This window comes from Pelmatolapia mariae, linkage group LG22 (assembly GCF_036321145.2).
Source record: "Pelmatolapia mariae isolate MD_Pm_ZW linkage group LG22, Pm_UMD_F_2, whole genome shotgun sequence".
NCBI classification, from domain to species: domain Eukaryota; kingdom Metazoa; phylum Chordata; class Actinopteri; order Cichliformes; family Cichlidae; genus Pelmatolapia; species Pelmatolapia mariae.
In genome coordinates this window covers 9,214,430-9,241,936 of record NC_086245.2, presented here as the reverse complement: position 1 = coordinate 9,241,936, position 27,507 = coordinate 9,214,430, and the positions used below count along the sequence as shown (strand labels likewise).

At 38.9% G+C, this 27,507-nt stretch overlaps 1 protein-coding gene across 4 annotated transcripts in view; it reads left to right on the top strand.

Annotated features, from left to right (window-relative positions):
• The window catches only part of atp9b (ATPase phospholipid transporting 9B), a 44,365-nt gene extending 17,466 nt beyond the window's left edge, over positions 1 to 26,899 (top strand). For 3 of the 4 annotated variants that reach the window (XM_065470484.1, XM_065470482.1, XM_065470486.1), the window contains 22 exons: positions 322 to 402; positions 2,191 to 2,266; positions 3,582 to 3,658; positions 6,472 to 6,632; positions 7,280 to 7,422; positions 9,154 to 9,266; positions 11,053 to 11,304; positions 16,564 to 16,725; positions 16,950 to 17,042; positions 18,687 to 18,770; positions 19,418 to 19,588; positions 20,077 to 20,175; positions 21,258 to 21,347; positions 21,663 to 21,807; positions 22,265 to 22,329; positions 22,584 to 22,739; positions 22,959 to 23,023; positions 23,188 to 23,296; positions 23,385 to 23,442; positions 24,334 to 24,537; positions 25,085 to 25,117; positions 25,411 to 26,899. In XM_065470484.1, coding sequence (XP_065326556.1) covers positions 322 to 402; positions 2,191 to 2,266; positions 3,582 to 3,658; positions 6,472 to 6,632; positions 7,280 to 7,422; positions 9,154 to 9,266; positions 11,053 to 11,304; positions 16,564 to 16,725; positions 16,950 to 17,042; positions 18,687 to 18,770; positions 19,418 to 19,588; positions 20,077 to 20,175; positions 21,258 to 21,347; positions 21,663 to 21,807; positions 22,265 to 22,329; positions 22,584 to 22,739; positions 22,959 to 23,023; positions 23,188 to 23,296; positions 23,385 to 23,442; positions 24,334 to 24,537; positions 25,085 to 25,117; positions 25,411 to 25,547 — 2,574 coding nt within the window. In that variant the 3' untranslated portion in view covers positions 25,548 to 26,899. The remainder of the gene's footprint in view (positions 1 to 321; positions 403 to 2,190; positions 2,267 to 3,581; positions 3,659 to 6,471; positions 6,633 to 7,279; positions 7,423 to 9,153; positions 9,267 to 11,052; positions 11,305 to 16,563; positions 16,726 to 16,949; positions 17,043 to 18,686; positions 18,771 to 19,417; positions 19,589 to 20,076; positions 20,176 to 21,257; positions 21,348 to 21,662; positions 21,808 to 22,264; positions 22,330 to 22,583; positions 22,740 to 22,958; positions 23,024 to 23,187; positions 23,297 to 23,384; positions 23,443 to 24,333; positions 24,538 to 25,084; positions 25,118 to 25,410) is intronic. The other variant, XM_065470483.1, reaches the window with a different exon arrangement.
• The last annotated feature ends 608 nt before the right edge of the window (positions 26,900 to 27,507 follow it).

Sequence of the window (27,507 nt, the reverse complement as noted above, 5' to 3'; positions counted from 1 at the left end):
TACATGTTATTTTAAACAATATTTGCTGCAATATCCAATTATTCTGCTCTAATAGGAATTAGTGAGGCTTTTATTTTCAAATTTAAAGTATATTTTTCTAACATATTTTCACATCTTCCAAATAAGGTGTTTAGTTTGAGGGCAACAGACTGTAAAATACTGAAATGCTAACACAGTTTTTACTCTCCCTTTAAAACAGCTGGTCTCTTTTCCATTTGTAGTTTTCAGAAGAATTGCTCACTCATATAACCTAGTTAAATGAGGCTGTGTCTCATTTTCAAACTAATTAAATGGCACCTCTGTCGTGTCTTCTTGTCTCAGGATCTCTTCTCTATCAGCGCCTACGTCTACGCCCAGAAGCCTCAGCTGGACATCCACAGTTTCGAGGGGAATTTCACAAGGGTACAGTAGCTCGTTGACATATTTATAACCTGTAAAACAAATCTCAAAGAAATGCAGATTTTTCTATAGAAAGTGGATTGACATAGAAGATGTGTATCACTGCAATGTGTTGACAAGTGACAACAATAGGGGCTTGTGTGTCCATCTGGGCCTGTTGTTATCTCCAGCAGGCATGCCTCTTACATCACAGGCAGGTTCTTGCAGCTCCAGCTCTATCCATCCTGTCTTGCTTGTTGCTCAGTGATTTTTTTTTTTTTTTTTTTTTTATTAATAGCAGATTAGCGCAGCCCCCACAGAGAGGAGAGCTCCAGTACAAAGGGGGGCTTTGTGGTCCGTCTTCACTCTTGGCCACACACCAGGCTTAGTGAGCGAGCACTTCCTGCGCTCATTCATCCTCCACGGCCTTCCTTTGCATAGCGTGTGCTTTTAGTCTGAGCAGGATGGGAAAAAAATGGGTTCCCACAGATCCGCAGCAAATGAACTTACCTATTTATGAGAGTTTCTTTTTTCTTTTCTTTCTTGAGACGGATATAGTGGCTTTGTTTCTGTGGTCTTCATTGAGACCCTCTGCAGTTATGAACACCGTACTGTGATGCCAATGTCAGAGCGGTCAAGCATTCTGCAAACTGCCATTTATTTTTCATGCACCTCTTCCCATGTTTGAGTGGATTGACAGGATGTGGGTGCTTAGGTATCATAATTATCATATCGGGCAGGCAATTTGAGCCGAAACTGGAGCCTTGACTCTGCACTCCTGACTCAAGCCATTTTCAGCATTTGTCTTTATTTAAGAGAGAGGGGTGAAACGGGGAGGGTGAAACAAGAGGCTCTCAAGGGGCTTATTTATCACTAAAATCTCATCTACTTGAACACTCTATACTGTTTTTTAAAAGGAGCCTCTATCGCCATGCCAAATCTAGTGAAAGTATAGGTAAGGGGACTACTGTATTGCTATAGTCGGCACAACTGTGCAAGGTGCTTGAGAAAATTAATGGCACAGCAGAGCTCAGCCATCCTGGTCAAGCTATGCACCGTCTGAGCTGGGGTCTCTTAACCATTTCTGCTCTGTCCAAACAAAACTTTTCAGCTTTTTCCTTTTAATTATTGTCAAAAAAATCTATCAATCAATTGGGAAATGTAGTTTTTTCATTGCAATTTTATTAAATAATGGTTATCAGATAGTACACACTTTTATGTAATAAAGCTAAGATCATTATTATTATTAAAAAAATAAAGTGTAGACCCACTGGTGGTGATCTTGGAGCCTCTTGCACAAAACAAAATAAAGATTTCAATCATTAGAAATCAGTTTAATGTTTTTTACAGTTTGTAAAAGCTGAAATAAAATTTGTCTTCATTATTTTATTTTTGGCAAGAATAAAATGTTTAACTGCAGTAAATTGTCTTTTACTATTAAAATCACTGGAGTGAAATTCATCTGTGGTGCTACTTTTGTGTTTGTTTGCCTGAGGGCCACACTGAGAAATACTAATTAGGAGGTGGCTAATTGCAGAAATAAATTCACTGCGTCGAGGTATTTCTTTGAAGCTTGAAGCTTCTTTGGTTGAAGTTTTGCATGTCTTAGGATTCTTGTTTGCTTTGTTTTTTCTCACACACAGCAAAGTGTCACAAAAAGGAAGAAACAAAAAGCATGTTAAGTTTGTACTAGTAATATGTAGAATTTAATTTGTATCTAAGTATTATTTAATTTAATTTCAAACCACCAGTTAATTTAGCAAAGCTAAGAGTTATTTAAAGTCCTAATAATGCCAATTTGTTTATTTGCAGGAAGACACGGACCCACAGATCCATGAGAGTCTGAGCATTGAAAACACTCTTTGGGCCAGCACCGTAGTTGCATCTGGTAAGTAAATGAAAGCTATTGTAGCCTTTTCATTTTTTTAAATTGAAGTGAATCACAAAAATATTGCTTGTCTGGATGTTTTTAAAAAAAATCCAGTTTAATTTCACCTTCTGACACCTTTTATTATTGCTAAACATGCTAAACATCAGCCTAAAGATGTGAATGCATGTCTGTGTAAATGTTTTCAGAAACTCATATTTCATTTTTCTTATTTTATGTATTTTCTAAATTTGTTGCTCACACTTCATAAATGAAGTGCTCAAGTTTTGTACAGAGAATTCATGGGTTTAAACCTTCAGCAATCGGTTTGATTTAATAGATATTTGCTTAATAAAACCCACGGTGGAGGTGGTCCTCCTTCAGTTCAGCCAAGCCATTCCTGGCAGAAATGGTTGTGTCAGTTGAGTGTTTGTGACGCTCCCAGTGATGGCCACAGCATTGATCTGTGGTGTTGCTCTCCCCTCTGGCCTGACCTTGACCAGAAGAGCAAACACACACAGTGCCACAGAAAACCTGACTTAGACTCGTTACATCATCTCTGCTTGGGAATGTCATTGTCCCTCACAAGACTCTTCCTGACAGACACCTCTCTCCTCTACAGTGGCGTTCAGGGCGTTTGATCTGGCCCAGATCACTGTGTATTCACACGGTTACGGGCCTCAGTCCAGCTGTGACAGGAGAATTAGTTGCTCGCATATTCAGATTGAAGCCCCTCTGCATGCTGAGCCACACAGACCATTTGTCACACCGCTCAATATTTCTGGAGTTAGAAGTCAACAAGAGCAATTCATCACCTTTCTCCTCTGATCCTGTGGCTGCTGGTCTCTGTTGTGCCTGCACTTTACTTTCCTTGTTTTGTTTTTTTTAACCATTTGTAACTTTCTTGCCATTTTTATAGTTTGGGGATTTCAGAGCCTGTATTTAGGTTTATTAGTGTCTTTGCTCTGCCATTAAGCTCATTTAATATTAATGACTCATTAATCCTTTTTAATAAGGCCACTGTAATGAATTGGCAAATAAAGATGGCAGAGTATTGATCAGCTTTTATGAGCTTCCATAGGGTGGCTGAAGGCCCCGAGTGTCTAAGCGTATTAAACTCCTGTCTGTTGGCTTGAGTGGCAATGAGACAAAACTGCCTCAGCTCAGCCTTATTGTGTTTCCTCTCATGCAGTTCATCTTACTTGACCAAGATGAGTGTGTGCATGCATATTTGTGTGTGCTGTGTGCGTGTTTGTGTGTCCATGTGCGTGTGAGATGGTGGGGGTGAGGTTCAGTTAATGAGCAGCATTACTTTCCTTGTCTCTATCTTTGGCAGGCACGGTGATAGGGGTGGTGATCTACACAGGCAAAGAGACCAGAAGCGTACTGAACACGTCCTATGCCAAGAACAAGGTGAATGCTTTTTTTTTTTTTTTTTGTAGCTTTGAATCTAAGGGTTTTTTTCTAGTTTCCTATACAAATAATGTGAAGTGATCTACTAGAAATATAATTATAAATATTTAAACTGTTACAATTAACGCTTTATTGTTAAAAATGTCTGAAACTTGCTTAAGATCCTCATGTTTCCCCCATTTGATTTGGTTACCTTACTAAAATTAAGACAAGCAGCAGAAGAAACAATCATAATTTTTAATGCTGGATCTAGTTTTGTTTTAAGTGCTTCTGTATTGTATCAAATAATGATTTATTTTGGCTGTTTTTAAAGTCACATTGCTGATGTCAGCAGAATTTTGGACAAAATAAAATGTTCTTATAAGGATATCCTCTATAGGTTTTAAACCAGCTTACAAGGTATAACTCAGAAACATGGAGTCCCTTTATGGTGTTTCCATCATAAACGTGTAAAAGCTCTAGTGGATAAAACACCTCAAACAAAGTATCTTCTATCCCAAATTCTCCTCATGCCATCTCTTTCCCTCTCACCTCTGATCACTAATCAATCACTACGACAAGGTGGTTTTTTAACCTTGACTTTCTAGATAAAGTTGGGCCTGTCAGCGCGAAAGGTCAGTACCATTTGCTAATTAACCAAAAGGGAAATTAACTAACTGAGGATTTAAATGACATTTTCAACACCAAGTTAATCCCATAGAATCCCCATTGAGCGTTTTGTCTCCGGATTGAAGTGAATAATTTTATGCTAAATATACGATTTTACCTGGAAGATGTTTTGGCTAGATAGACAGAGGTCATCTGATAGAGGCAACAATAAACAAGATCTCAAAGGGTTTTTTTTTCTTTTCTAGCTAAACTGAATCTACCATGCAGTGACTTTAACACACAAAGTTGTCACTTCCAGCTGTCACCTACTAAAGCTCTCCGTGGCATAACATAACCCCGTCCTGCTGCAGCACCATTTTGACACCAGTGTCTTTTATTTAGAACGCTGATGTGGCCGGTCGAACAGCCGGCCAGTGTTTTGTGTAAGCCCGACAGCTGAGAGGAATTCAATATTTCAAGGAGATGATGTCAGAAGTGCCAATATGGAGACTGGAGATTGGGGGAGAAAGTCGATACAGTGCGGCTAAAGTCACAAGAACGTTTTGGTCTCATATAATCTGTTGTGACACCGGCCAGGACGATGCCCGCGCTTGATCAATCTGACAGGACGTCAGGCGTAGATTCACTCTTTGTTGCAGTATAGTTACAAACTCCTGTCTGAGTAAAGAGGCGGAACATTGTCATTTGACAAGAGGCCACTTCTCAATAAGGATTCTTTGAAGTTTATATCCAAGTTCCAATACTCGGCTCTCCTCGTGTGTCTCTCAGGGCGAGTTGCTCTGGAAAAATAGAAACCTAAACTTGTTTACTAACCTCTCAAAGATCAATTTTATTTTTCTTGACTTTCTTCTTGGCCGGATTTCTAAGCTTTAACCGTTCACTAAGACTGAAGCCCTGATAGTCTTTGGGTTTAATTTCATGAATATTCATGTCCCACGTCTGCAGTCCGTCATCAGATTTCACACACATGCTAAAATACAAGCCACACAGGCAGATCGAATCATTCCTTTCAGTTTTAATGGCTTGGAGATGAATGGAGTAAAATATGCACTTTTATTCATTGATAGCATCTTTAGGTTGAGGTAATTGAGTCCTTTTTCCCCCCTTGACTGAATGAATAATGACTTCATCTGATCCCCGGCAAGGCTTGGAAAATTTAGACTAGCCATTGTTCAAGCAGAAGGCGATCCTTTGCTTTTCAGGCATGCACTGTGCTCTCTGTCTTAATTTTTCTTCATTTTAATCCACCCAAACCCGCTATTTTTCTCAATAGCTCAACCATGAACCATGTAGTGAGGCACTGGGGTGGGGAGATGCCCACCCGCTCACTCGGACCCCTTCCCCTTTCCCCACTCTGCTACTGGGAGTTTAACACCAACTGATAAATCAGTCACACTGGTCTCCCAGCTCTCCCAGTCCTCAGGGGAATGGTTTTGGTGGGGGTTTAGGCAGTGGAGGAATTTTGCTGCTTTTTATATATGCCTGCCCCCTCCCCTCCTTTTCAGAGCAGTTCCTTTATTTGAGAGAGGAGAGATGTTATGTTCTGCTGTTTTTGTAAGCGTGGTGCGTCAGATGAAAGCCCTCTGTGTACAGGGCTTTGCTGCGAGCACTGCCAGAAAGGGGAAGGGCGCTTCTTTATTTGACATCTTTTTCCCACATGCTTCATTGGCTGGGAGATACACTCGAAAAATAAAAGACAATTCTGACCCCCTTTTTTGTCTGTTTTTCTTGAGAGCCATCTCAATATGGGAACTTTCTCTGTTTTTGAGGCCTTTTGACCTTCTATTTGTTGCACTGAAAGACAATACTTCAGCATGACAATAATGCAATTTGAAGTTTAGCACAAAGTGGCAGCACCAATAAACGTATGCTGTATACACAGTTTGCATGTTAAAAACCTGCAGCTGAGAGTTTGATTGGCTTTGTTTTTGCCCATGTGTCGCATATTGTAAGGTTTTGGTAGCAGATGGGAAAGTAGCAAAGACCCCTTTCTTTTCTTTTCTTTATAAGTTTCCAGAAAAGGAATAAGATGTTTTATCTGGCTTTGTATTTCAGGTTTATTGAAAAAGTGTCCTACAGTAGAGAAAAATTGCTAAAAACAAATGCCAAACTTAATCAGATTGTACAGAAATTACTCTCTAATCGATGAAGCAGGACAGCTATGTTGTAATCAGCCCATTTTGACCTCTATTTTTTCCTCAAAGGTTGGCCTGCTGGACCTGGAGCTGAACCGTCTCACCAAAGCCCTGTTCCTGGCCCAGGTGGTTCTCTCTGTGGTGATGGTTGCACTGCAAGGGTTTGTGGGTCCTTGGTTCCGCAATCTCTTCCGATTTGTTGTGCTTTTCTCCTACATCATCCCCATCAGGTACAGTGTAATTCTCATCAATTAATTATAGCTGTTTCCATCAGGAACATGTGGTATGAACATAAAAAAAAATCGACCTGTGCAATCTTTGAAAATGATACTGGTCAAGTCTCAAATACAAACCTCAGAAGACGATCCTCTCACACTGGCAGGTGTAAATGTTCTTACCAAAATAGTTATAATAATGATATATTTTTTAAAAAAACTAATAAAATTTAGAAAAAATAATATTTTGAAGCTTGATCTTACAGTACATTTAAAACTTTGTGTTCAACGTTAAATAGATTTTTGTATATTAAATTTATTTTGCTTCAGTTGTTGAATTCAAAGTATTATCTTTTTATTTCAGTTTAGGTTTACTAAAACCAGTATACAGTGGACAAAAGGACAAGTTATTTAAGAAGAAAAAAGAATTAGCCAGTGTTTTCTTTTTTCTTAGTTTGTTTATGTAGCCTTACTGTGACTGGTGGGACAAAGATACTCTTAAAACTCTTAATCTGTTTTCCCCCCTTTTTTTTTCTCTTTTCTTGTTTTTTTTTTTTTTTGTAGCCGTTTGCCATTTCTTTTTATTTGGTCCTTAATACAGTTTTGTTGTTTTATTAGTGGTGGATTACAGTCATTTTATTTAATTTCGTTTTTTTGTTTAGTTTGCGTGTAAACTTGGACATGGGAAAGTCGGCCTACGGTTGGATGATAATGAAAGATGAAAACATCCCCGGCACTGTTGTGAGGACCAGCACCATCCCCGAGGAACTGGGCCGGCTTGTCTATCTGCTGACAGACAAGACAGGTAGTGTTTAAGATTTTACTAACAATCCGAGTTTGACTGAAATTATTTGCTTTAAGAGGAGAAATGATTTGGATGCTGGTTTAGGCTGTGCTTCTACAAATGGGAGAGGCTGTGGAAGCCTTATCATACCATCAAAGAAGGTGGAAGGTCTACACCAAGTGTGTGACACGTGGGTGTATTATAGCATTTATGGGTTTTTAATGTTAACATTTTTAAGGTGTCTAGAACCCTGCTTGCAGATTAGAAAGTGATGTTACCTGATCAAAGCACATTAACCAAAAGAAAAGCAAAAAAAACTGAGAATGAGTCTTTAATGCAGCCATATTAATTTTTCCTTTATGAATTAAGCACATTTGATGATAACTGAAGTGGAAACATTTGACACTGTGGGCATGTGTGAGTTAAAATGGAGAACTGAGGAAAAATCCAGAGTTTTCAGGTGCTGCTCAGGAGTCCTCAAGTTTTCTTATTTCCCTATTGTGGCGTGTTTCACTAATAAACAAATGGCTGCTCTTTTCTAATTCTAGACGGTGTGTCAGAGTGATAAACTCCTGCTGGGGTCCTAATATGCTTCTTTGTCTTCCCCCACTGATCTAGGTAGGAATAGATTAGCTTTAAAGCCTATTTATCCAGGTTGGTAGTTAAAGTACATGGAAAAAAGAACAAACAATCAATCCATTAGAATTGGTTAACTCTGTGCCTCTAATGTGTATGGAAGTTAGATGCCCTCTAATCAGCTTTACCCTCTATCAGCACACATTCTGGCAACCAACATCCATTAAACAAGGCCATTGCCCCCATTTTCAAGGATTTTTCTTTTTTCTTTTGCTTTAAGTGTCTGAACATTCGCTCAGTCTTTTTGTATGCAGTCTTGTGTCTTGTCTGATAGTTAGAAAGGACATGCAGTCCATATTGGTAATGAGATTAGGTCAGTGAGAAGGCAAATGCACTACCCTGCAGGTCCTGTGATATATTGGAAACGGTCCTATGAAGACGACCACTGTGCTGTGCTCTGTGTGTGTGTGTGTGTGTGTGTGTGTGTGTGAGAGAGCTTTCAGAAAGGCTGAATCTCTCTTAATTTTGCTATTGTATACAGTTGTGTAATAAGAAACTCTGGATGATATAAGGTGGAGACATAAGTGAAGTTTATTTATATAGAGCACAAACCTAACATAAAGTTCTTAGAAGCATAGTCAAATAAACAGATTGTTTTCTGTGCTGTAGTCACAGACCTGACTCTGGAGATCTAGGTGGTGAGCCAAACTTTGCAGGATGGCTAGGAGCACAAGGTGTCAACCTTGAAGGGGATTGCTTGCACATTTAAAGCAAAGACGATTTTAGCTATTAATTTTGGGAAGCGATTAGAGCTTGCACAATAAATAAGGCATCTGATACTGTTGTAGCTTGATGGGTATCTGTGTATATGTAAGATGATACAAGAAGCTGGAGTTCAGAGATGCCAAATTAGGAGCTGCTCAGTTTCTCTCAGGGAGAATTTCATCACAGTTGTGACCAGCAATAACGAAGACTGCGGATTTGTACCGAAAATGTTATTTATGTCTTCTCTTATTAAAACACATTACATAATGGTAGTAAACACAGTACTGATATTCTACACTTGCGATGGGTCTTAAACATTATCTTTTGAGAGTTTGTTGAATTGTGATTCAGGTGCAGTGGATGTTCTGTTTGTTTTATGTGGTAATGTCTAAATAATCTTCTGAACTGCAGGCACTCTGACACAAAACGAAATGATATTCAAGCGACTCCACCTGGGAACAGTATCCTATGGCACAGACACCATGGATGAGATCCAAAACCATATAGTCCAGTCATACGCACAGGTGAGCAACCTTAATGACGTGTGGTTAAGAAAACCCAGCTACTGTTAGTCTGTGTATGTCTTAAGCACCAGAGTTAAAGGCATCTGGACTTTTTTTTTTTTAGAAAGCTTCAGCTTTTGCAACCAATAAAGCCTTTTGGATTAGAGGTGAAATCTCTTCATGGACCTAAAAAAGAAGTCTGGTTGCCTTCAGATCACCTCCATGCTGATTTGTTTGTGTGCATTAATTGGTGTGAGTGTATTTGTGTATATGAAAATATCATCCAATATTTTAATTCACTGAAAATAAAATCTGTGTAACATTTTTTTTAGCACTGATTTTTTTTAGCATCCATATTATGAAAAAAGACATTTTTTTTTGTAAATTTCAGAATAATGATTTTTTTAGTGTGAGTGTTCGCTCAGTATTCCTTCAAAACTATAACATATATGTCTAACGATGGACACTGGGGACACAATTTACTTGACTTTTGAAAATTTGTGCCCAGCATGGGAGCGTATCCAGTTAAAATTAATACTTTTTTTCCCTCAGTGTTTTCCCGCTTATTCCTGCCCCTCTCTGCGGATCAGTTTAATCAATTTTTATATTGAGCTAAGAATAAGTTTTCCAGGAAAGAAGCCCATATTGTCCATTCATCATGCGGCGTCCCTGAGAGACTCCCTGTACTGTAAGCAAGTGTTTCCTCACTGGGTGGCTCAGATCTCGCTGCAGTCTTGACAGAATTATATTGTTCACTCTCAGCCAGCTCCAAACAGCTGGTCGAGGCTGAAACCATCTGCCCCGCACCCTTATGTCTAATCTCAGCTAATGAAAAATGACTAGTCTTTTTAGCGCAGAACAGCTGAAGCAGTGCTGATCAGCAGTGCCTCTCTCATTTGTGCTATACTATACTTTTTTCTGTACTGTACTGTCACAGTGATGTGTAAAATATAAAGAGGATCATTTATAATATAGTCTGAAAAAACCCACCTAAAGGTCTTAATTTAATCACAACTTTTGCCTACAAGTATCTGTTGTACATTTAGAAGAAATCCTCCATTTATATCTGTGACACTATGTTTATCTGGCTGAATGGCATAATAATCTCTCCCTGTAGATCTTTCAGTCCCTTTAGATAAAGTTTGTGTACTTACTGTACTCCTGTCAGCCCCTTTCTCTGCTCAGCACGACTCAAGTCTAATAATAAGCCAAAGTCTAGTGTTCAGTAGAGTGCAGTCCTCCTGTCAACTACAGCTGGCTCTGTGGACTGTTGTCATGCTCAGTAATCGCCACACTGATAGTTGTTGTCAAAAGAGACGAAAATGTAAAAGCCCTCAAACCAAATATAACATGATAGAGACTATGCTGCAGTTCTCTCCCTCGCTGTGTCATCTAGCTTGAACAGGTGTGTCAGATTGATAAGAGCTAGCTGTTTCTTACTGTGTCTGCAGGGATAAATATACATAAATAGACATATAAATATACTCCAGATTCAGTTCTTTTAGGCACTGGATCTGGTACCTTGCAAACACATTTTTAGCCATAACTCATGAATTCACATGGATATTTCAATACTTCACAAACATGTTTTAAAAGGATTTTTAAAAAAAGCGATGACATTTTGTATACAACAGCTCAAAGGTTCATGTAACTGTGCAACACTACGCTGGCCATTGTTCCATTACTCGGTGCCATAACACAGGAACAGTTGAGCCCAAATCTATGAAGTTCTTTCAAAAAACTAAATATTTAATACAAGTCTGGACAGAAACTGTTGTCAGCTGCAGACTGTTTGTTCTTGTTTCAGGCAACTTCCCAGCCATCCAGTGGTAGTGCCACTGGTGCCACGCCATCGCGGAAGACCCAGGCATCAGGCCCAAAGGTTCGTAAGAGCGTTAGCAGCCGGATCCACGAGGCCGTGAAAGCCATCGCCCTGTGCCACAACGTCACACCGGTGTACGAGTCGCATGCTGGAGTAAACGGGGAGACTGAATCTGCAGAAGCCGACCAGGACTTCAGTGATGACAACCGCACGTATCAAGCCTCCAGCCCAGATGAGGTAGATATAAAGCGCAGTGGTTATCCTGGTCGTCAAAGATTAGATTATAGCTCTATTTCCACCTCATATTTAGCAGACTTATCTAATTTGGGTGGGTCACAGTTTTCCTCACTTGTCATAAACAATATTTTATGACTACTTTGGGTTAACAGAGGTTGACTTGTTGTGATGCAGATTACATTTCGAGTTGGAAGCTGGCAGGGAACGTAAAATAGAAAGCTAATGAATTAAATCAGCACATTGTTAAGATTGAATAACTGTCTGAATTGAACACATTACAGTGCACTACATAAAATTATTTTCTTTAACTTTTAGAGTCCATTTTTTCTACAGTCACACAGATGTGTTTAAATAATCTGTGTGTGACAAATTGTCACAATACCGCCCTTGTCATGGGTAACGTTTCTGGGTGATTCCCACCTCATTCAGAGTCTTTGGGAAAACACATTATATATTTTAAAGTCAGCTTAAATCTTTATTTTAGCACCTTTTAATATTTTTGTAGGAGAAAACATGCATATACTAAACAAAAGGATGCGGAAAAAGGAGATTTTGCTTTTGAAACAGTCATTGTAAAAATATTTCTAATCTCTTTCTGTGTCATTTATTAGCCATCCTAAATAATCCTGCTTAGTCATAATTATCATTTCACTGGCAGAAAGTCAAAGGTCATGAACTCTTTTTAGAGGTTAAGCTTTTTAATTGTCTATATTAGCTGCCTGAGAATTTACTGCTGTAACTGAAGGAAGAATGCAGCCCGGTCCCCACGAGGATCCTCAGTGTTCCCTTTCTCCATGTAACACGAGAGCTGGATTACATGGAGAACACATAAAACACAGAAGGAAAACAACAAAAAAAAGTCTGGCTTTTGTTTTGTTGTTTTTTTTAATAGTAGTTTAATGCAGATTGGAGGAGAGTTAATCTACTCTTAAAGGCCCACTGCAGCATTATTGGCATGTTTATCACCACTGACATGTGAAGGTTCGTAAAGCCTGTGTGAGACTGGCAGAGGTTCTTTTTACCCCCTGCCACCTTTGGCAATCAAAATAAAGATAAAAGTGTATTAAAAGATAAATCTAATTTTTCTGTTTTACCTGCACTACCTCCCTCCAAGTTGATGGGTATATTTATTTATATCCCCTCTTTCTGCTCTGTCTCTCCTCCCTCTATTGTCTCACACTGCTTGGATTGATCAATATTTAATTTTCTCTCTGAGAGGATGAGAGGTGTAGATCTGTGATTGTTGGTAGAACTCTCCCTTCCCCTTTCACTCTCTCCTTTGTTCTTTCTCTGTCCTTTCATTTCCCTCTCTTCTTTTGAATCCTTCGTCTCATTGAATGCAGCATCCGATCTCAGCCGCTATACTTCTCTTAGTTTGTTTGGCCGCTCATCATTTCGGATATCATAAGCAGTCATTCTAAAGTGGAAGCTACTGGGATCAGAACAAAGGTCGTCCGACCTGTGGTCTGATTAGAAAAAAATATTTGAGTGTAGCCTTTAAACACTGAATGTGTGTGGGTTTTTTTTTCTTTCCTACATTTTGTCACCTTTCAGGAGCTCGTATTAAATTACACACTTGGTCTTTCTGGATTGAGAAGTCTGTTGACCATTATTGTTCAGCTGTCATTAAGATCAGGAAAACTGTGTCACTTCATCTCCAATACAAGAAAAGAAAAACATTGCAGCAGCTGCTATTTCACATTTAATATTCTCCTTTAAAAAAAATATTTCTTTGCTACTTCCTTTTTAATGGCATACATGCAAGGCACGTCAATTTTACAGTGCCTGATCCTTCCAAGTTTGCAAAATGCTGTTGAAAAGCCAAGAAAAAGAGAAATCTTTGTGTAATTCCCCCTAAGATTCATGTCATGGGAAACACCAGGTTGGATCCATTCAGTTCCTGCAGTTGAAAAGCAGTTATACTGAGCTGGTGGTCACTGGCTATTAATATTTGACTTCTTAGACTCTGTCACAGTGTTGATAATTTTTATTTGGAGCTAATATCAAAAGCTTTATGAAGATAACTCTGTGTCAAAAAAAGATGAGCTACATTATAGTGCTGGGCGATATGGAAAAAATATTTATCACGATACGAATTATTTTATATCACGATAATGATATATATCACGATATACGACCTGACCTGTGGTCATCTAGAAAGTACGCAGTCTGTAAACAGCGAGTGCCGAGTGTGCAGTCTTTGTTTTGAGTTACCGTAAAGTATGTTGCAAATCCGGGTGCACGTACAGCAGCACCAGCTCGCAAACCACGAGACGGAGTTTCTTTGCGAAAAATATCATTTTTTTTATACTTTTTTTTTTCTTGCATAAAGTTAAGAGCATGTATAGTGAGAAGACAACACTAATATATTTAAGAATAAGAAGAATAAGAACAACTTTATTTATCCCGAGGGAAATTCTTTTGTCATGTACATGCTCAAAGCAGCAGGAGAGACAGAGGAACAGATGAATAAGATATACAATATATACAATAAGAATAGTGTACAGTAATATACAGTAGGATAGTGCAAGACATAGTATCGGATAACTCTAACGAAGTAATATACATAACTATATCCTGGTGAATAAATAACTTAACTATCAGTGCAGGCGATTCTAGAAAGTGACAAAGTATTGTGCAATAGAATAAAGGGAGTAGCAGCGTATGATGGGGGGATGAAAACAAATATTCAATAAGTACTCTTGGGTAATATTGCACGGTCTGGGAGAGAACAGAATAACATAGGTAATCGTCTCAGGAGAATCACCTACAGAGTGAGGAAGAGTTAAACAGTCTTATTGCCACCGGCACAAAGGATTTCCACAGGCTATTTAACCCTTTAAGACCTACCATAGAACTAAGTCCGCCAGAGCTTATCTTTATGTTTTTACATGCTGTAGTGCCACTTGTGGGAGTATTTCAAGTTTCCATATATCAATACAACCGTTATAGCCCAAATTTTAATAATATGTATGCATTAAGTCCATAGTAACTACATAAATTGCAAAAACTTGTAGTGCAATAAACTACAAAAAAATTGAAAATCGTTTTTGTTTTGTTTTTTACATATATTTCCCCCCCATCATACGCTACTACTAAATTTAAGAGGTGTATCCCTCAAAACTTTAAATACAAAAGTTTCCAACCACGAGAAATTTATTTTGAGTGTCTTCATAGTTTTATTTTTGAGATACACTAATTTTTATATACTACAGGAAAAATGAAAATAAATATTATAATGCATCAAAATAAACCATTTCCAACAGTGTAATTTGAGTTCTAAGCATCCCAGAAATGATACAGAAAAGCATAAAGTCAAACATGTCTTTTAAAAACACCAACATAGGCTTATAAGGCCCTTTCGCGAAAATGACGTCACTTCCGGTTTCGGGCAGGTAATGGCGGACATGCGATAGTTCGCGCTGACGTATATGCCAACGTAGGAAGTCTTATGAACGTCGGCAAAGCGTGTTTCTGGAATATTATCTTTTTGTTGCTGCAAGTTTGGAATATTATGTTTTTGTTGCTGCAAGTGCTTCTTATGCAATTTTTGCAAAGTTATATGTGGAAGGAAACCGTGACCTTGGACAAGCTAATGGCATAAGATGTAAGTAAAACTCCTCCGGTTTCACATGCAAAAAAAAAAATATTGCACTACCTTACCTGGTTCCAGTTCTACAGGGATTTAAAAATAGTTAGGTAAAACGGAGTGTGCCTGCTCCGACCGGTTGTAAAGGGTTAATTATATATTTTATGTAATAATTTATAAAATTTGGGTTAGTACGATATAAACGATAGAAGACAAATGGCACGATAGACACTTTTCTATCGTCCACACGATATATATCGTCATATCGCCCAGCACTACTACATTATGTAAATAATATGAACATGCTGGGACAATGCTTTTTAATTTAGCTTTGCATATTCTCAGGTAAATCCAATTTCCAAAGTTAAAGAAAAGAATTTAGGTTCAGTTCATTCAGTTCTAAAATCACCAAACTGCAGTGCTTCCTCACTAATTAAATGGTGTCGATTACACCACAATGATAATCAAATAAATATACTTTTCTTTCCCGACAAGTTTGCATGTGTCCCTGTGTGCTTATCCATAACAGTTAAAAATGTGTACAAATAACAGGACGGCTGTGAAGGTTTGTTAAACTGGCTATGAAAGAACTTTTACTCAAATGCAAAAAGAAGACACAAACAAGACGATTTATAGTTTTGTATTTGGGATAAACAAGTTACCAACAGAAGTTTCTCATGAATCCAGATGCACAATTTCTGCTCTGTCTTGAGATACTGTTACTCTTTCAGATCTAAAGTGTGTCAAATGATCCCAAAATAAATTGAGCTCTTGAGGGTGCACCCTTTTATGTTGCCAGTGACATTACAGCAGAAAAAAGAATTTAACTGTTAAGAGTCCACTTGCTGCTATTGTGATTTACATGGCTGCTAAAACACAGTGAACACAGTTGAAATGATTGATCGTGTTGTTTAAGAACGTCTGCCTTTGCAGTAAACTAGTCAGCAGCAGTCGTTTTTTATTAATGTTGTAACACACGCAGTTTGAATCACGTGCAATTTGTATCAAAGTTGACAAAGCTTTAAATAGTTTTTGTAGAGCTGATAAAGTAGATTAAAAGGACTCTGTTTAATGTCAGCACATGTTGTGTGTCAATTCATGTGTGTCCATGTGCAGCTATGTGAACACACACACAGGATAATGGCACACAGATGTGTGTTAAGTAAATATAGGCAGCCTTTTTACGGAGCTCAAAGGGGGAGCAGGAGAAATGATGGGGTATTAACAGGAAGTTCTAATTTGTAGGTCAGAGTATAATAACAACCTTTGAGTGAGCAAATTGAAAATGAACCCATTGAGGATTGAGTCGTGTGCAGCTGAACACTCACTCGGGGGCCGCAGTTCCTGCTGAGGGAAAAAGAGGAAAGAGAAACAGAAAAACACTTATGTGGAGCTGAATGGGAAGAGCTCAGCAGCTCTGGAGATGCCGTAACACTCTCTCATCCTTTAAGTGCATGTGAAAGTACATTTAAGCAGCTTACATGTTGTCAACTTTCATCATTTTCTTTCCTACATGAAGTGATTTTCTCATTAACCTATTAGTTTTAGTAAACATTCATCCTAAAATAAAGATTTTAAGTATTTTCATTTGATCCTCAAACATTGTGAACAAGTGTATCTTGTCTGTATCTTGCTGTTTTATTAAAGTCAAAGCATCGAATCTTCCTCAGGTGGCGCTGGTGCGGTGGACAGAAAGCGTTGGTTTGACCCTGGTGAACAGAGACCTGACCTCCCTGCAGCTGAAGACTCCCTCTGGACAGATTCTCTCCTTTTACATCCTGCAGATCTTCCCCTTCACCTCTGAGAGCAAAAGGATGGGCATCATTGTTCGGGTGTGTATAATGATATTGTGTGGGTGGGTGTGGATCCTCCTTGTTGTGTGGTCTGAGTCATGCCTGTTTCTGTTATTCCTGCACATAATGAAGGCTAATTTTTAAGATAGGTTTGAACCTAATCTTGTAATTCTGTTTATTGTTGCTTCTGTTTAGCTTAGTTTCCACAGTAATGCCTTCAAATTTAGAAGAAACGTAGCTATTTTTATTTTCCAACTATTTAGGAGGAGTCAACGGGGGATATCACTTTCTACATGAAGGGTGCTGATGTTGCCATGGCGAGCATCGTCCAGTATAACGACTGGTTGGAAGAAGAGGTACAAATTTGAGTCATATCAAAGATTTTACTGGATACTTCCTTTAAATATAGTTTGGACAGAACTGGATCAAAGAAGCGCAAATTCCATTAAAATTAGTCTTAACCAAATTTTGGTTGTTATTTTGTACATGATGTACACTAAACTGAGCAGGATGAGAATCACAACAGTGAGTTGGTGACACTATTCCTGCACTCTTAAGTGGTCCATGTGTTTGCACACAGTTACTATAAAGCAGCACGCTTGGATTGGTGCAGTTTGTCAAATTAGTGCCTCAGCTTTGTGTGTTTTAATTTGCGACAGCTGCCAGATAAAGACTTTCAAAGATTCAGTTTCATTCTAAACACCATTAAAAAGGTCTTGTATATAACTTTGCTTATGCTGAAGGAACCCGGTTTAACTGACTCCCGGTGCTTAGGTCCCCGATTTGTAGATCTTTTAGATTGTCACTGCCCGAAATTCTCAATATCTCTGACTCAGAATTGGAATTAGGGCTGATGTAACCAGTTTTTCTTCTTGGCTACTTGTAATTACAGCCTATGTAAAATGATGGGCAGACAGCATAATTACAGGTTTTGGAGCAGGGACAAGAAACATTGTGCTCTAATCAGTCTGGATGCATCCTCAAAACATTTTTGTGTGAACTGTTGACGCATGCTGTTCTCACATAACATAATAGTTAAGGGATTGTGGAGCTTTAAATATAAAAGATTTTAAATACAGTTGTTGAACTCAAACTAAATAAATAAAAGTTATGCTGAAAAACACCTGCTTTAAAAATATGTTATGCAATTTCATGTCTTAAAAAGGCATGTTGATTTAATGTATACTAAATATAGTCTTTCTATAATAAAGATGATACATGTTGAATCTACTGTTTAAGTGTCTTAAACATTGTCACATGTGGGAACTCTGCCAGTATTTTTCTCATTTGTTTCTACTTATGTAAAGTAATAAAATAACCAACATGAATAACAAATATATGAGAGCTTAGCTGCTTATGGCATCTCTATTAATGGGGACATTTCATCAAAAGATCAACAGGCCACCTACACCAGTTTGGTGGTCGAAGGTCTTGTGCGCATATGTTCATAATTATATTGGCATTATTGAGTCATTTAGCACCGGGGGCAGCTTTTGATTTAATTAGTGACCTAGATAAAGTTGAAGTAATTACAGTATGTCATATTCTTGAACAATGGTGCTAATGATGTCCTGTTGGCCGTAATATCCCGTTGTCAGATCAACGCGCTGCAGTTACTCAGCTTGTCAATAACCAATCAAGTGGACAGATTGGCCCTATTGGTGTTTCATATCAAAAATAAACTGCCATCCATCCCTTTGTTTTACTGTGTCCTCTGAATTTCACCACAGGGTATGTTATTCAATATTGATTTCTTTTGGTGTTGGTAACAATATGCTGTTATTGACAGTAGTGTCTGCATGGTGTACTTGCACAGCAGCTGCTCTAATAGAAGAACTTATCTGCCCTAGATTTGATTGAAATTCATCTCGGGGAAACATACGCAAACATTTATTGTAAATACACGACATCTTCTACTTCAGTCAAGAGAGATGAAGCTTTTGAAAGATACTTGAGATTGAAAACACCCCTGAAATAGATCTCTCTCTCCTTCCTTTCAGTGTGGGAACATGGCCAGAGAGGGCCTGAGGACTCTGGTGGTGGCGAAGAAGTGTTTATCTGAGGAGCAGTATCAGGACTTTGAGGTATGCAGGAACACTAAAGTGTCTGTGTTCTGTGTATGTGATTCTCTGTTTTTGTTTCTTCAGAGAATCACATGTTATCTGTGAGGGGTAATACAACCTGTATCAATTTAACAGCAGCAGACCATGTTTGGTCTTTTTCAGGTCCTTTACGCATTGTTACACAAGCTCTACAGTTCTGTGTTTAACTTACACTCAGTTGTTGGTTTATTAGGAACGATGTGTATCTCTTTAAATCTAATATAGTCTGCTTTGACAGCCCTCCAAATGAAAATCTAAATAGGTGTTTTCACTGTACGGTCATTTTTGAGGGTGAAGTTTGTGGTTCCTCTGGACTTTTAACTCACACTTACTGATATAACTGTCATACACAAAATAATGAAAGAACTTATAAGAGTAGATGAAACAAATGTTTAAGTAAATCATGAAAAAAAAGAATTCTTTGACATTAGTAAGCAACCACAAACCCATCATAATCCTCAGATCACTGTCATGTTTGCCTGTAAATACATTTATTGGTTTTGTAGTCTCTGCAGTTCACACTACTCTAAAGGGAGAAGAACAGGCGTGTCCACTATTTGCTGTTCTGAAGCTCTGAATTGCTTCATGATTTTATTCATTATTTTTGTTCTTTCTCCTTTTTTGTGCAGAATCGCTACAATCAAGCAAAGCTGAGTATCCACGATCGAACCCTGAAGGTCGCAGCAGTGGTGGAGAGTCTCGAGCGAGAGATGGAGCTTCTGTGTCTGACTGGTGTGGAAGACCAGCTACAAGCAGACGTCAGGCCCACGCTGGAGCTGCTTAGAAATGCTGGCATCAAGGTTGGTGCAGAAATAAAACTGGACGCCAGACCGATGCTTTTTTTTTTTTCTTCAGATCATCTCCACTTTGATTTATTTACTTTGTTGCAGTCCAACAAAAGTATTAAAGTAATAATGACATGGCAGAGTTAATGCAAGGGAGTAAGAGAAAAAGGTGAAAGAAATAATTAAAAGATTAAAACATGTTTGGATTTATCCGCTTAATTTTTCTCAATCAAAACTGAAGAAAAAATTCATTTTGCTGCTTTTTTGCATTATGTTTAAACAACAATATTGATACCCTGAAGGAAAGTTGCTTTAATAATTACTTCAGGAGGGATAAAAAGCAGGAAAACTATAATATTACACCTAATCAGAATTTGATGTATTTTCATGTTAATTAACCATAAAGTATTGGAGATAACTGAAGATCTTATTTGTTTAATTTTACTCCATTTTTGTGCTGTTTCTGTAACACTTTGTGTTTCTTCATGTTGTTTTCTTCTCAGATCTGGATGCTGACTGGGGACAAGCTTGAGACGGCTACGTGCATCGCTAAAAGCTCTCATTTGGTTTCCAGGAACCAAGACATCCACGTCTTCAGACCGGTACGCTGTTTTATTTGAAAACATAAAGTGTTTGCATAAAAGGACCTGTCGGCTAGTTGGCTGCTTCACACTGTTGGTGTAACTCTCAGTTTTTCAGGGAGGGTGGATAAGAGATTATGATTACCATACCACCTTTATTTTTAAAGCAGTTTAAAATGTTTTAAAGTGCTGTAATAATAATAATAATGGATTGCATTTATATAGCGCTTTTCGAGACCCTCAAAGCGCTTTACATTACAATTCGACTATTCATTCACTCTCACATTCACACACTGGTGGAGGCAAGCTACAGTTGTAGCCACAGCTGCCCTGGGGCAGACTGACAGAAGCGAGGCTGCCATATCGCGCCATCAGCCCCTCTGGCCAACACCAGTAGGCGGTAGATGAAGTGTCTTGCCCAAGAACACAACAACCAGGACAGACAGAGCTGGGGATCGAACCGGCGACCTTCCGGTTACAAGATGAGCTTCCAAACCCCCTGAACCACATATACAAATAGCATAAACAATAAAACATGTTAAAAAATAGAGAATTAGAAAAAATAGTAAAACAAATAGAGTCAATCTCTTAAAATGTGCCAAAGGCTTCAGCAAATAAATATGTTTTAAGAAGAGTTTTAAACTCAGAAAGAGAAGAGGTCTGCCTAACGTGCAAGGGCCGATCATGCTACAACTTTGGAGCAGCTACAGCAAAAACACAGTCACATCTAAATTTACCCTTGGTGTTTGGCACCTTAAAGAGCTGCTGACTGGCAGACCTAAGGGAGTGGGCAGGTGTATATGGCTGTATTAAAGACTACTTTTCTGTCCACTTTTCTATAAGCATATATATTATGATAGCTCTTCATTTCACGATTGCATTTTGACTCAATACAGACTGTCAACCTGCATGTAAGAGAAGCCTGCCTGCCTGATTAGTAGAAATGGGTGTATCAGTAAACTTCAAAGAGTAAATGGAAAGCAGCGAACATCTTGTCCTCTTTGCATTTTCCAAAACAGATAGCTGTTCACTAAGATTAAATGTGCGATAACAAAAAGCCTAAATGTTCTTGTGGATAATTGTATTGTGTGGCTCTCGAGCAGGTCTCAAACAGAGGAGAGGCCCATCTGGAGCTGAACGCCTTCAGAAGGAAACATGACTGTGCTCTGGTCATCTCAGGAGACTCCTTAGAGGTACTACAGCACAGCACAGCACAGTGCACAGTGACGCTTGCACAGCCGATGATGTTGAGGGTGTACTTCTTAGCCAAAACGAACACTTTGGAGTTCACCCAAGAAGTGGAGGAGTTGGAGAGGGAAAGATAATAAAAACAACTGGAACATTGAGCTGAATTTTTTTTTTTTTTTTTTTAAAGAAGTTAAGCAAGAATTTAACATTTTCACTCACTGTGTTTTCTGGTCAACAAGTTAATTTATGTCACACAACCTTTGTTTGTTTTTTTTATTAGTTTTTTTTGAATATATGCTACTTCCTTTGTGGTGCTACAGGTGTGTCTGAGGTACTATGAGCACGAGTTTGTGGAGCTGGCATGTCAGTGTCCGGCGGTGGTCTGCTGTCGCTGCTCTCCAACTCAGAAAGCTCAGATCGTCAGACTCCTCCAGCAGCACACAGCCAACAGAACCTGCGCCATAGGTAAGCGTTGACAGATATAGGGGCGACAGACCTGCTTGCCCACAAGGCATTTGGTTGCGATCCACGGACAGCCTGGGAAAATCTGTTAGCGGGAGAAAATATCTGTGTGAATTTAGCCACATCTTTTCGAGAGGAAAGTGTTTACCATTTATAAAACTCTGGTGAAGAGACAAATTAAGCCAGACCGATTTCATACTCGTGTTTGGGATAAAAGCTGAACTGGTTTGTAAAGTGCTTCAGAGAAAAACACATAATTTCAGTCCCTTAACCATCTCATTCCAGATGTGACCGTTTAACATCACTGATTTTAGTTGGGTTAGAGAAAGATTCATGTAGGGTTAGACTGAGTATTACTGCATGTGTCCACAAGATGGCAGTGAAAACTCACTGATTTAACTTGCCCATTCCAGCTGCTACTTCTAGAAACTGCATCATGTAATTTGTAATTTTGTGACAGGTGACGGAGGAAATGATGTCAGTATGATCCAGGCTGCAGACTGTGGCATTGGGATTGAAGGAAAGGTAAAGCCTACTGCACATTTCATTCAGACCTTGTGTGTCTTATCCTGGATTAGGTCCTGTAACTTAATTTGGTCATAAAAAGTCTAAAAACCTTGACTCAGATCCTTCAGTTATAAAACTGGTAAAACGAAATGGCATGTCTTTAAACTGTGAAGTAAAAAAAGAACGAAAAAACAGTTGTTAGAGGTCGGAGAAATGTCTGAAGTTTTTTTTCTACTTTAGCTTAGCATCTTTATTCTGTTTGTTTCACATAGGAAGGGAAGCAGGCGTCGCTGGCTGCAGACTTCTCCATCACTCAGTTTAAGCACATTGGCCGCCTGCTCATGGTTCACGGCAGGAACAGCTACAAGCGTTCTGCAGCGCTTGGCCAGTTTGTCATGCACAGGGGCATGATCATCTCCACCATGCAGGTACTGCGATAGTTAAATTAAAACACAGACAAAACACTACAAATGCTGTATGTTTCTTCATACATATTTTGAGCGTATATTTTGCTTTTGATCGTTCCTAATGAGTTCATCATGAAAGTTGTTTTGCAGTTAAAACGAAATGACAAATTCCCCACAGCGGGGGCATTAAAATTCCTCATTTGGTGACTTTATAACACCAGTTTTGTGTCCTGTCCTCAGGCTGTCTTCTCCTCCATCTTCTACTTTGCCTCTGTGCCTCTGTACCAGGGTTTCCTCATGGTCGGGTGAGTACCTGAAGTCTCATGGGGCCAGTGTAAGGACAGCTTCACAACAGCATAACCCTGATGCAAGCTTCTACAGTATTTGATCATATAACCTTCAGTTTTGTTGCCTCTCCTGTCTTCATCTCTCATTTCTTTCTTTTTTTTTTTTTTTACTTTGTGTGTAGTTATGCGACTATCTACACCATGTTTCCTGTATTCTCCCTGGTCCTGGACCAAGATGTGAAGCCAGAAATGGCCCTGCTCTACCCAGAGCTTTATAAGGACCTCACTAAGGTTTAATCCCATTTTTTTAATCTTTGTTTTTGACAGCTTTCCTTCGTTAGAATTTAAACAAGTAACAACATGTTTTTCTCTCTTTCAGGGACGTTCATTATCTTTCAAGACTTTCCTCATTTGGGTTTTGATAAGTGTCTATCAAGGTGTGTTTTTCCTTATCATTCACTCACATTTGCTTCCTAAAATCAACTTCAAGTTATAGCAGAACCATCTACAGCGTGATTCTATCTTTAAACTGTCAGAGCAACTCTTCAGCCACCATTTCATCATTTGTGCATTGTCTAGTAGCACAGTCCCAGGGCCCCTTCAAACCCTCGCACAGTCCGTTTCTCAGTATCTAAGGTTTCCAACCGCCATCCGCTTTTACATGCAAGCTTTTGTCTGTCCAGTAAATCGATATTTCTGTAATCGCTAAGCCATGCAGCGAGTGAGAAAGATCTATGTTCTTGCTCAAGTGTGACTTCCTGACAGCTCGAGGTTTTTAATTAAAGGCCAATACTCGGTATGTGGAGAGGAAAAAAAGCAATATGAAAGGAAGAAAATATTAGGAACTGATCGGGCATAATTTATTACAGACTTTGAGTCGGTGGAATGCGCTGTATTAAGCCAATATGAAAAAGCAATTATGTGATCAGTTATAGGCTATTAAGCTCAATTTGTGTAGTGTTATGATAAAATGCAAGGCTATCAAGATACAGCAGGCGCCCAAAGATGAGTGTGTGTCTGGACACTTAGAGTGAGACACACTGGAAGTCATTGTGGATCCTTCAGCCTCATAAATAATGTTATTGAATCAGTCCTTATCTGCAGACACCATAATCCTTAACTCAGTGTCCCAGACCACTGTTGATGAAACTGATAGACTGGGCCAGTTTATCTTTAGAAAACAATCGTGATTCCTTAAAGGGAGATCTGGTGCACAGCAAGTCCTGAATGAATGAGTAATGTAATTTTAGTTAAGCCCAGACACTTAGACCAGACCTAATCGCACAAAAAAGTTTTTAAAGTCCGCATGTTTCCTTTGGCGCCACCAGGGGGCATCCTCATGTACGGCGCGCTGGTGCTGTTCGAGTCGGAGTTCGTTCACGTGGTTGCCATCTCCTTCACGGCGCTCATCCTGACTGAGCTGCTGATGGTGGCGCTGACGATCCGCACTTGGCACTGGCTCATGGTGGTGGCTGAGTTCTTCAGCCTGGGTTGCTACCTCGCCTCACTCGCCTTCCTCAACGAGTACTTTGGTAGGTATACCTTTCCTCTGAGTTTTTCACTACTGGTTTACTGACCTTTTACACATTTCAAGTTTCAGGAGATAATAGAATTTCTTTATATTTAAAAATCCTATCAAAGTTATATGAAAGCTTGTATGAGAACTTATTGTTGTACTTTAATCTGCTGAATTGAACGTTGGTCTGAACAACCATGAAGAGTGATGCAAATATGCTATTTTCCAGTTGCTAAACAGTCAACTAACCTGCTTGTGAACAGCTTGAACAGTTGGTGTGAGGCTTTTACTTTTGGTTTGATACGTCCAGTATTGATTGGTCTGAGTACTTCAAGGAACCACCTTCTTCGCTGTGCCCGCTCTGTTTAGTTTGATGTAACACTACTTGGCACCTAAGTGTTGCGCTGTTGTTTAAACCCTCCGCTCTGTGCTTTTATTCCCTCCTCAGTCTTTTTCTTCTCTCTCTGTCTGTCCTATTTTTATTTCTGTCTTCACTGCTAACCTTTTTGTACTGCACTCACTGTTTCTGCTGCACTTCTTTTGCTTCTGTGTGTCGGCAACAGGCATAGGCAGGGTGTCGTTGGGAGCTTTCCTTGGTAGGTGTATAGCCTGTGAATTCACACCCCTTTCTCCTTCATCTGTCTCTGATATTATATATCTGGTGTTGCATCTGTATGTTTGCATCATCTTATGTTCTTGGGTTTATTTTGTCGTGTGGGTTGTTTTCATCTCATGTGTTTAAGTTTTTATTTTCATGCTTTGACCAATACGCAATCACCAACATAATTTTAGAGCGCGATCATGTCGCTGTAATAAAGTCTTTACCCTTTCCTAATTTCCTGTGGAGTTATGACAGAACTCTGACGGTTGTCCTCTTTCCTTCTCACAGACTTGTCCTTCATCACGACTTGGCCTTTCCTGTGGAAGGTGTCCGCCATCACACTCGTCAGCTGTCTTCCTCTCTACATAATCAAATACCTGAAGCGCAAATTTTCACCACCAAGCTACTCCAAGCTCTCCTCATGAGCCAAACTGGGATTATGTTTTTGTTAGGTTTGTAGTTCTGTGCAGCAATGAGCTTTGTAATTTTCGCACTTTTTGTACACACTGGTCCTCAGTGATGGACAGAGGAAACACTGGAACAATCAAAAAAAAAAAAAACCTGAATGAAAGTTGTTGGGTTTTTTTTCGGGGGGGGTTTGCCACTGATACATGGAATTACTTGAAAAGATTGAGCACATAATAAAAGACTGTCAGAGGAGGGGTACAGGCGTGGTGACTGCACTTAGAAGGCCCGAAACACTTGACCCCACTTTTTCCCAAAGGGTCAACCTGCCTTCTTTTGTTTTAAAGCATTTAAATACATCAGCTCGTCATTTTATACAGTTCATATGCATTACTTTCAGTGTTTAGATTTTTATATGTGGCGTTTGGAAACTTTTTTATTATAAGTGTCACCTTTTTTATTAATGGTATTAATTACAGTTGCTGGGCGGTGTGTTTGAACAGTGTTGAGCTGCAGTAAGGGAGAAAAGGATGATTCGCTGGTTTCTTGTGTTACTGTAAATAAAGTCTTTACATGCAGCTTTGATTGTTACTGGACTTAATGTAAAACTCGCTGTGTTTCAATCTCATACAGACGTGCATTAACCAAAAATCATTCGAGAGAAAATGCTGTTTATGTGTTGAGGGCCGAAGCTTCCTGGGACTGGCTTTGAAGTGAACTTTACATTTTTAAGACATCAATCTGTAGTCTTTGTAGTGTAAAATCAGAACTCCTAAATGTTTCCATGTTTGGCCTTGATTGTATAATTTCACACTTGTGTGCGTCTGTGGCCGTCAGTCCTCCTGTCAGCGTGGCAGCTCGCTTTGTGCCTCATTATGATGTTCATGTATTCAATCTGCATCTCAGAGGTTTAGGTTCCTGTTCGGTTTTTTTTGCCTCCACAGCCATATCTGAACTTGAATCCTGCTGCTTTTCTTGGAGAACAAGTTTTTTCATGATGGCAAACTATAATAAGGGCCCTGATTAAACTCTGCTGGCTGAAAGCTTTTAGGGCTTTATTGACAATTCGACTCTTTTGCTCCTGTTTGACTTTGACCTGCAGTGGACTGCAGTGGACTTTGACATTCATCCCTTTTTAAGGAGGAATGAGTTTTATCATTGTAGTTCTTTGGGGAAAAAAATACTTTGATGCAAATTGCATTGAATGTTTGAATTTGTGAATTTCATTCGTATAAGCAGCAATTCCAGTTGTTGATTCCTGTTTTCTGTCAATTTTCTTATGATCTTACTTTCCATGGCTGACACAGCAATTTCTAACCGTATGTCTGTTATTTATAAAAACTGGTATTGATTAAGGAGTAATAAAAAGACATAATGAATACTAAAAATGTTCCTGGTTTGGATTTTTCTAACAGAAACCAGAGGCAGCCAAGGATATATTCATTGTTAGGTTTACCATCTGGCCACTAGATGGAGACAGAGACTAAATACTGGAGAGCAAATGAGTTTCAGTTATGTATGAACTTGAGTGTTGAACCTTAGGTGTTTATGTTTTTTACATTTAAAAACGCAACAAAACAACGTTTCTGTAACAGATTACAAATAGCATTTATTTGTTTCTGAGGCTCAAATGATGAAAAATGATTTAAAATCTGTGACCAGAATTTTCAAAAACTCATATCTAATCAAATTATTATTAAACTAAAGCCGTATTCCACCAAAGTATATGAGGTGCATCTCAGCTGGATATTACCAAACTTAAGGAAAGAAGGGACTAGGGCACGCATATGAGGTCACAGCTTTTTAATTGTGCAACATTTCAATCATCTGAAGACTGATGAAGACACAGTAGTGTTGAAATGTTGGTCTGTTTGCAAAATTAAACGCCTGTCCATTAACTAAATGCTCCAGTCCCTTTCTATATAATTAAAGTTTAAACAATTAAGTGATTCGCCTCACTGCTAAGAAATGTTCATGTTA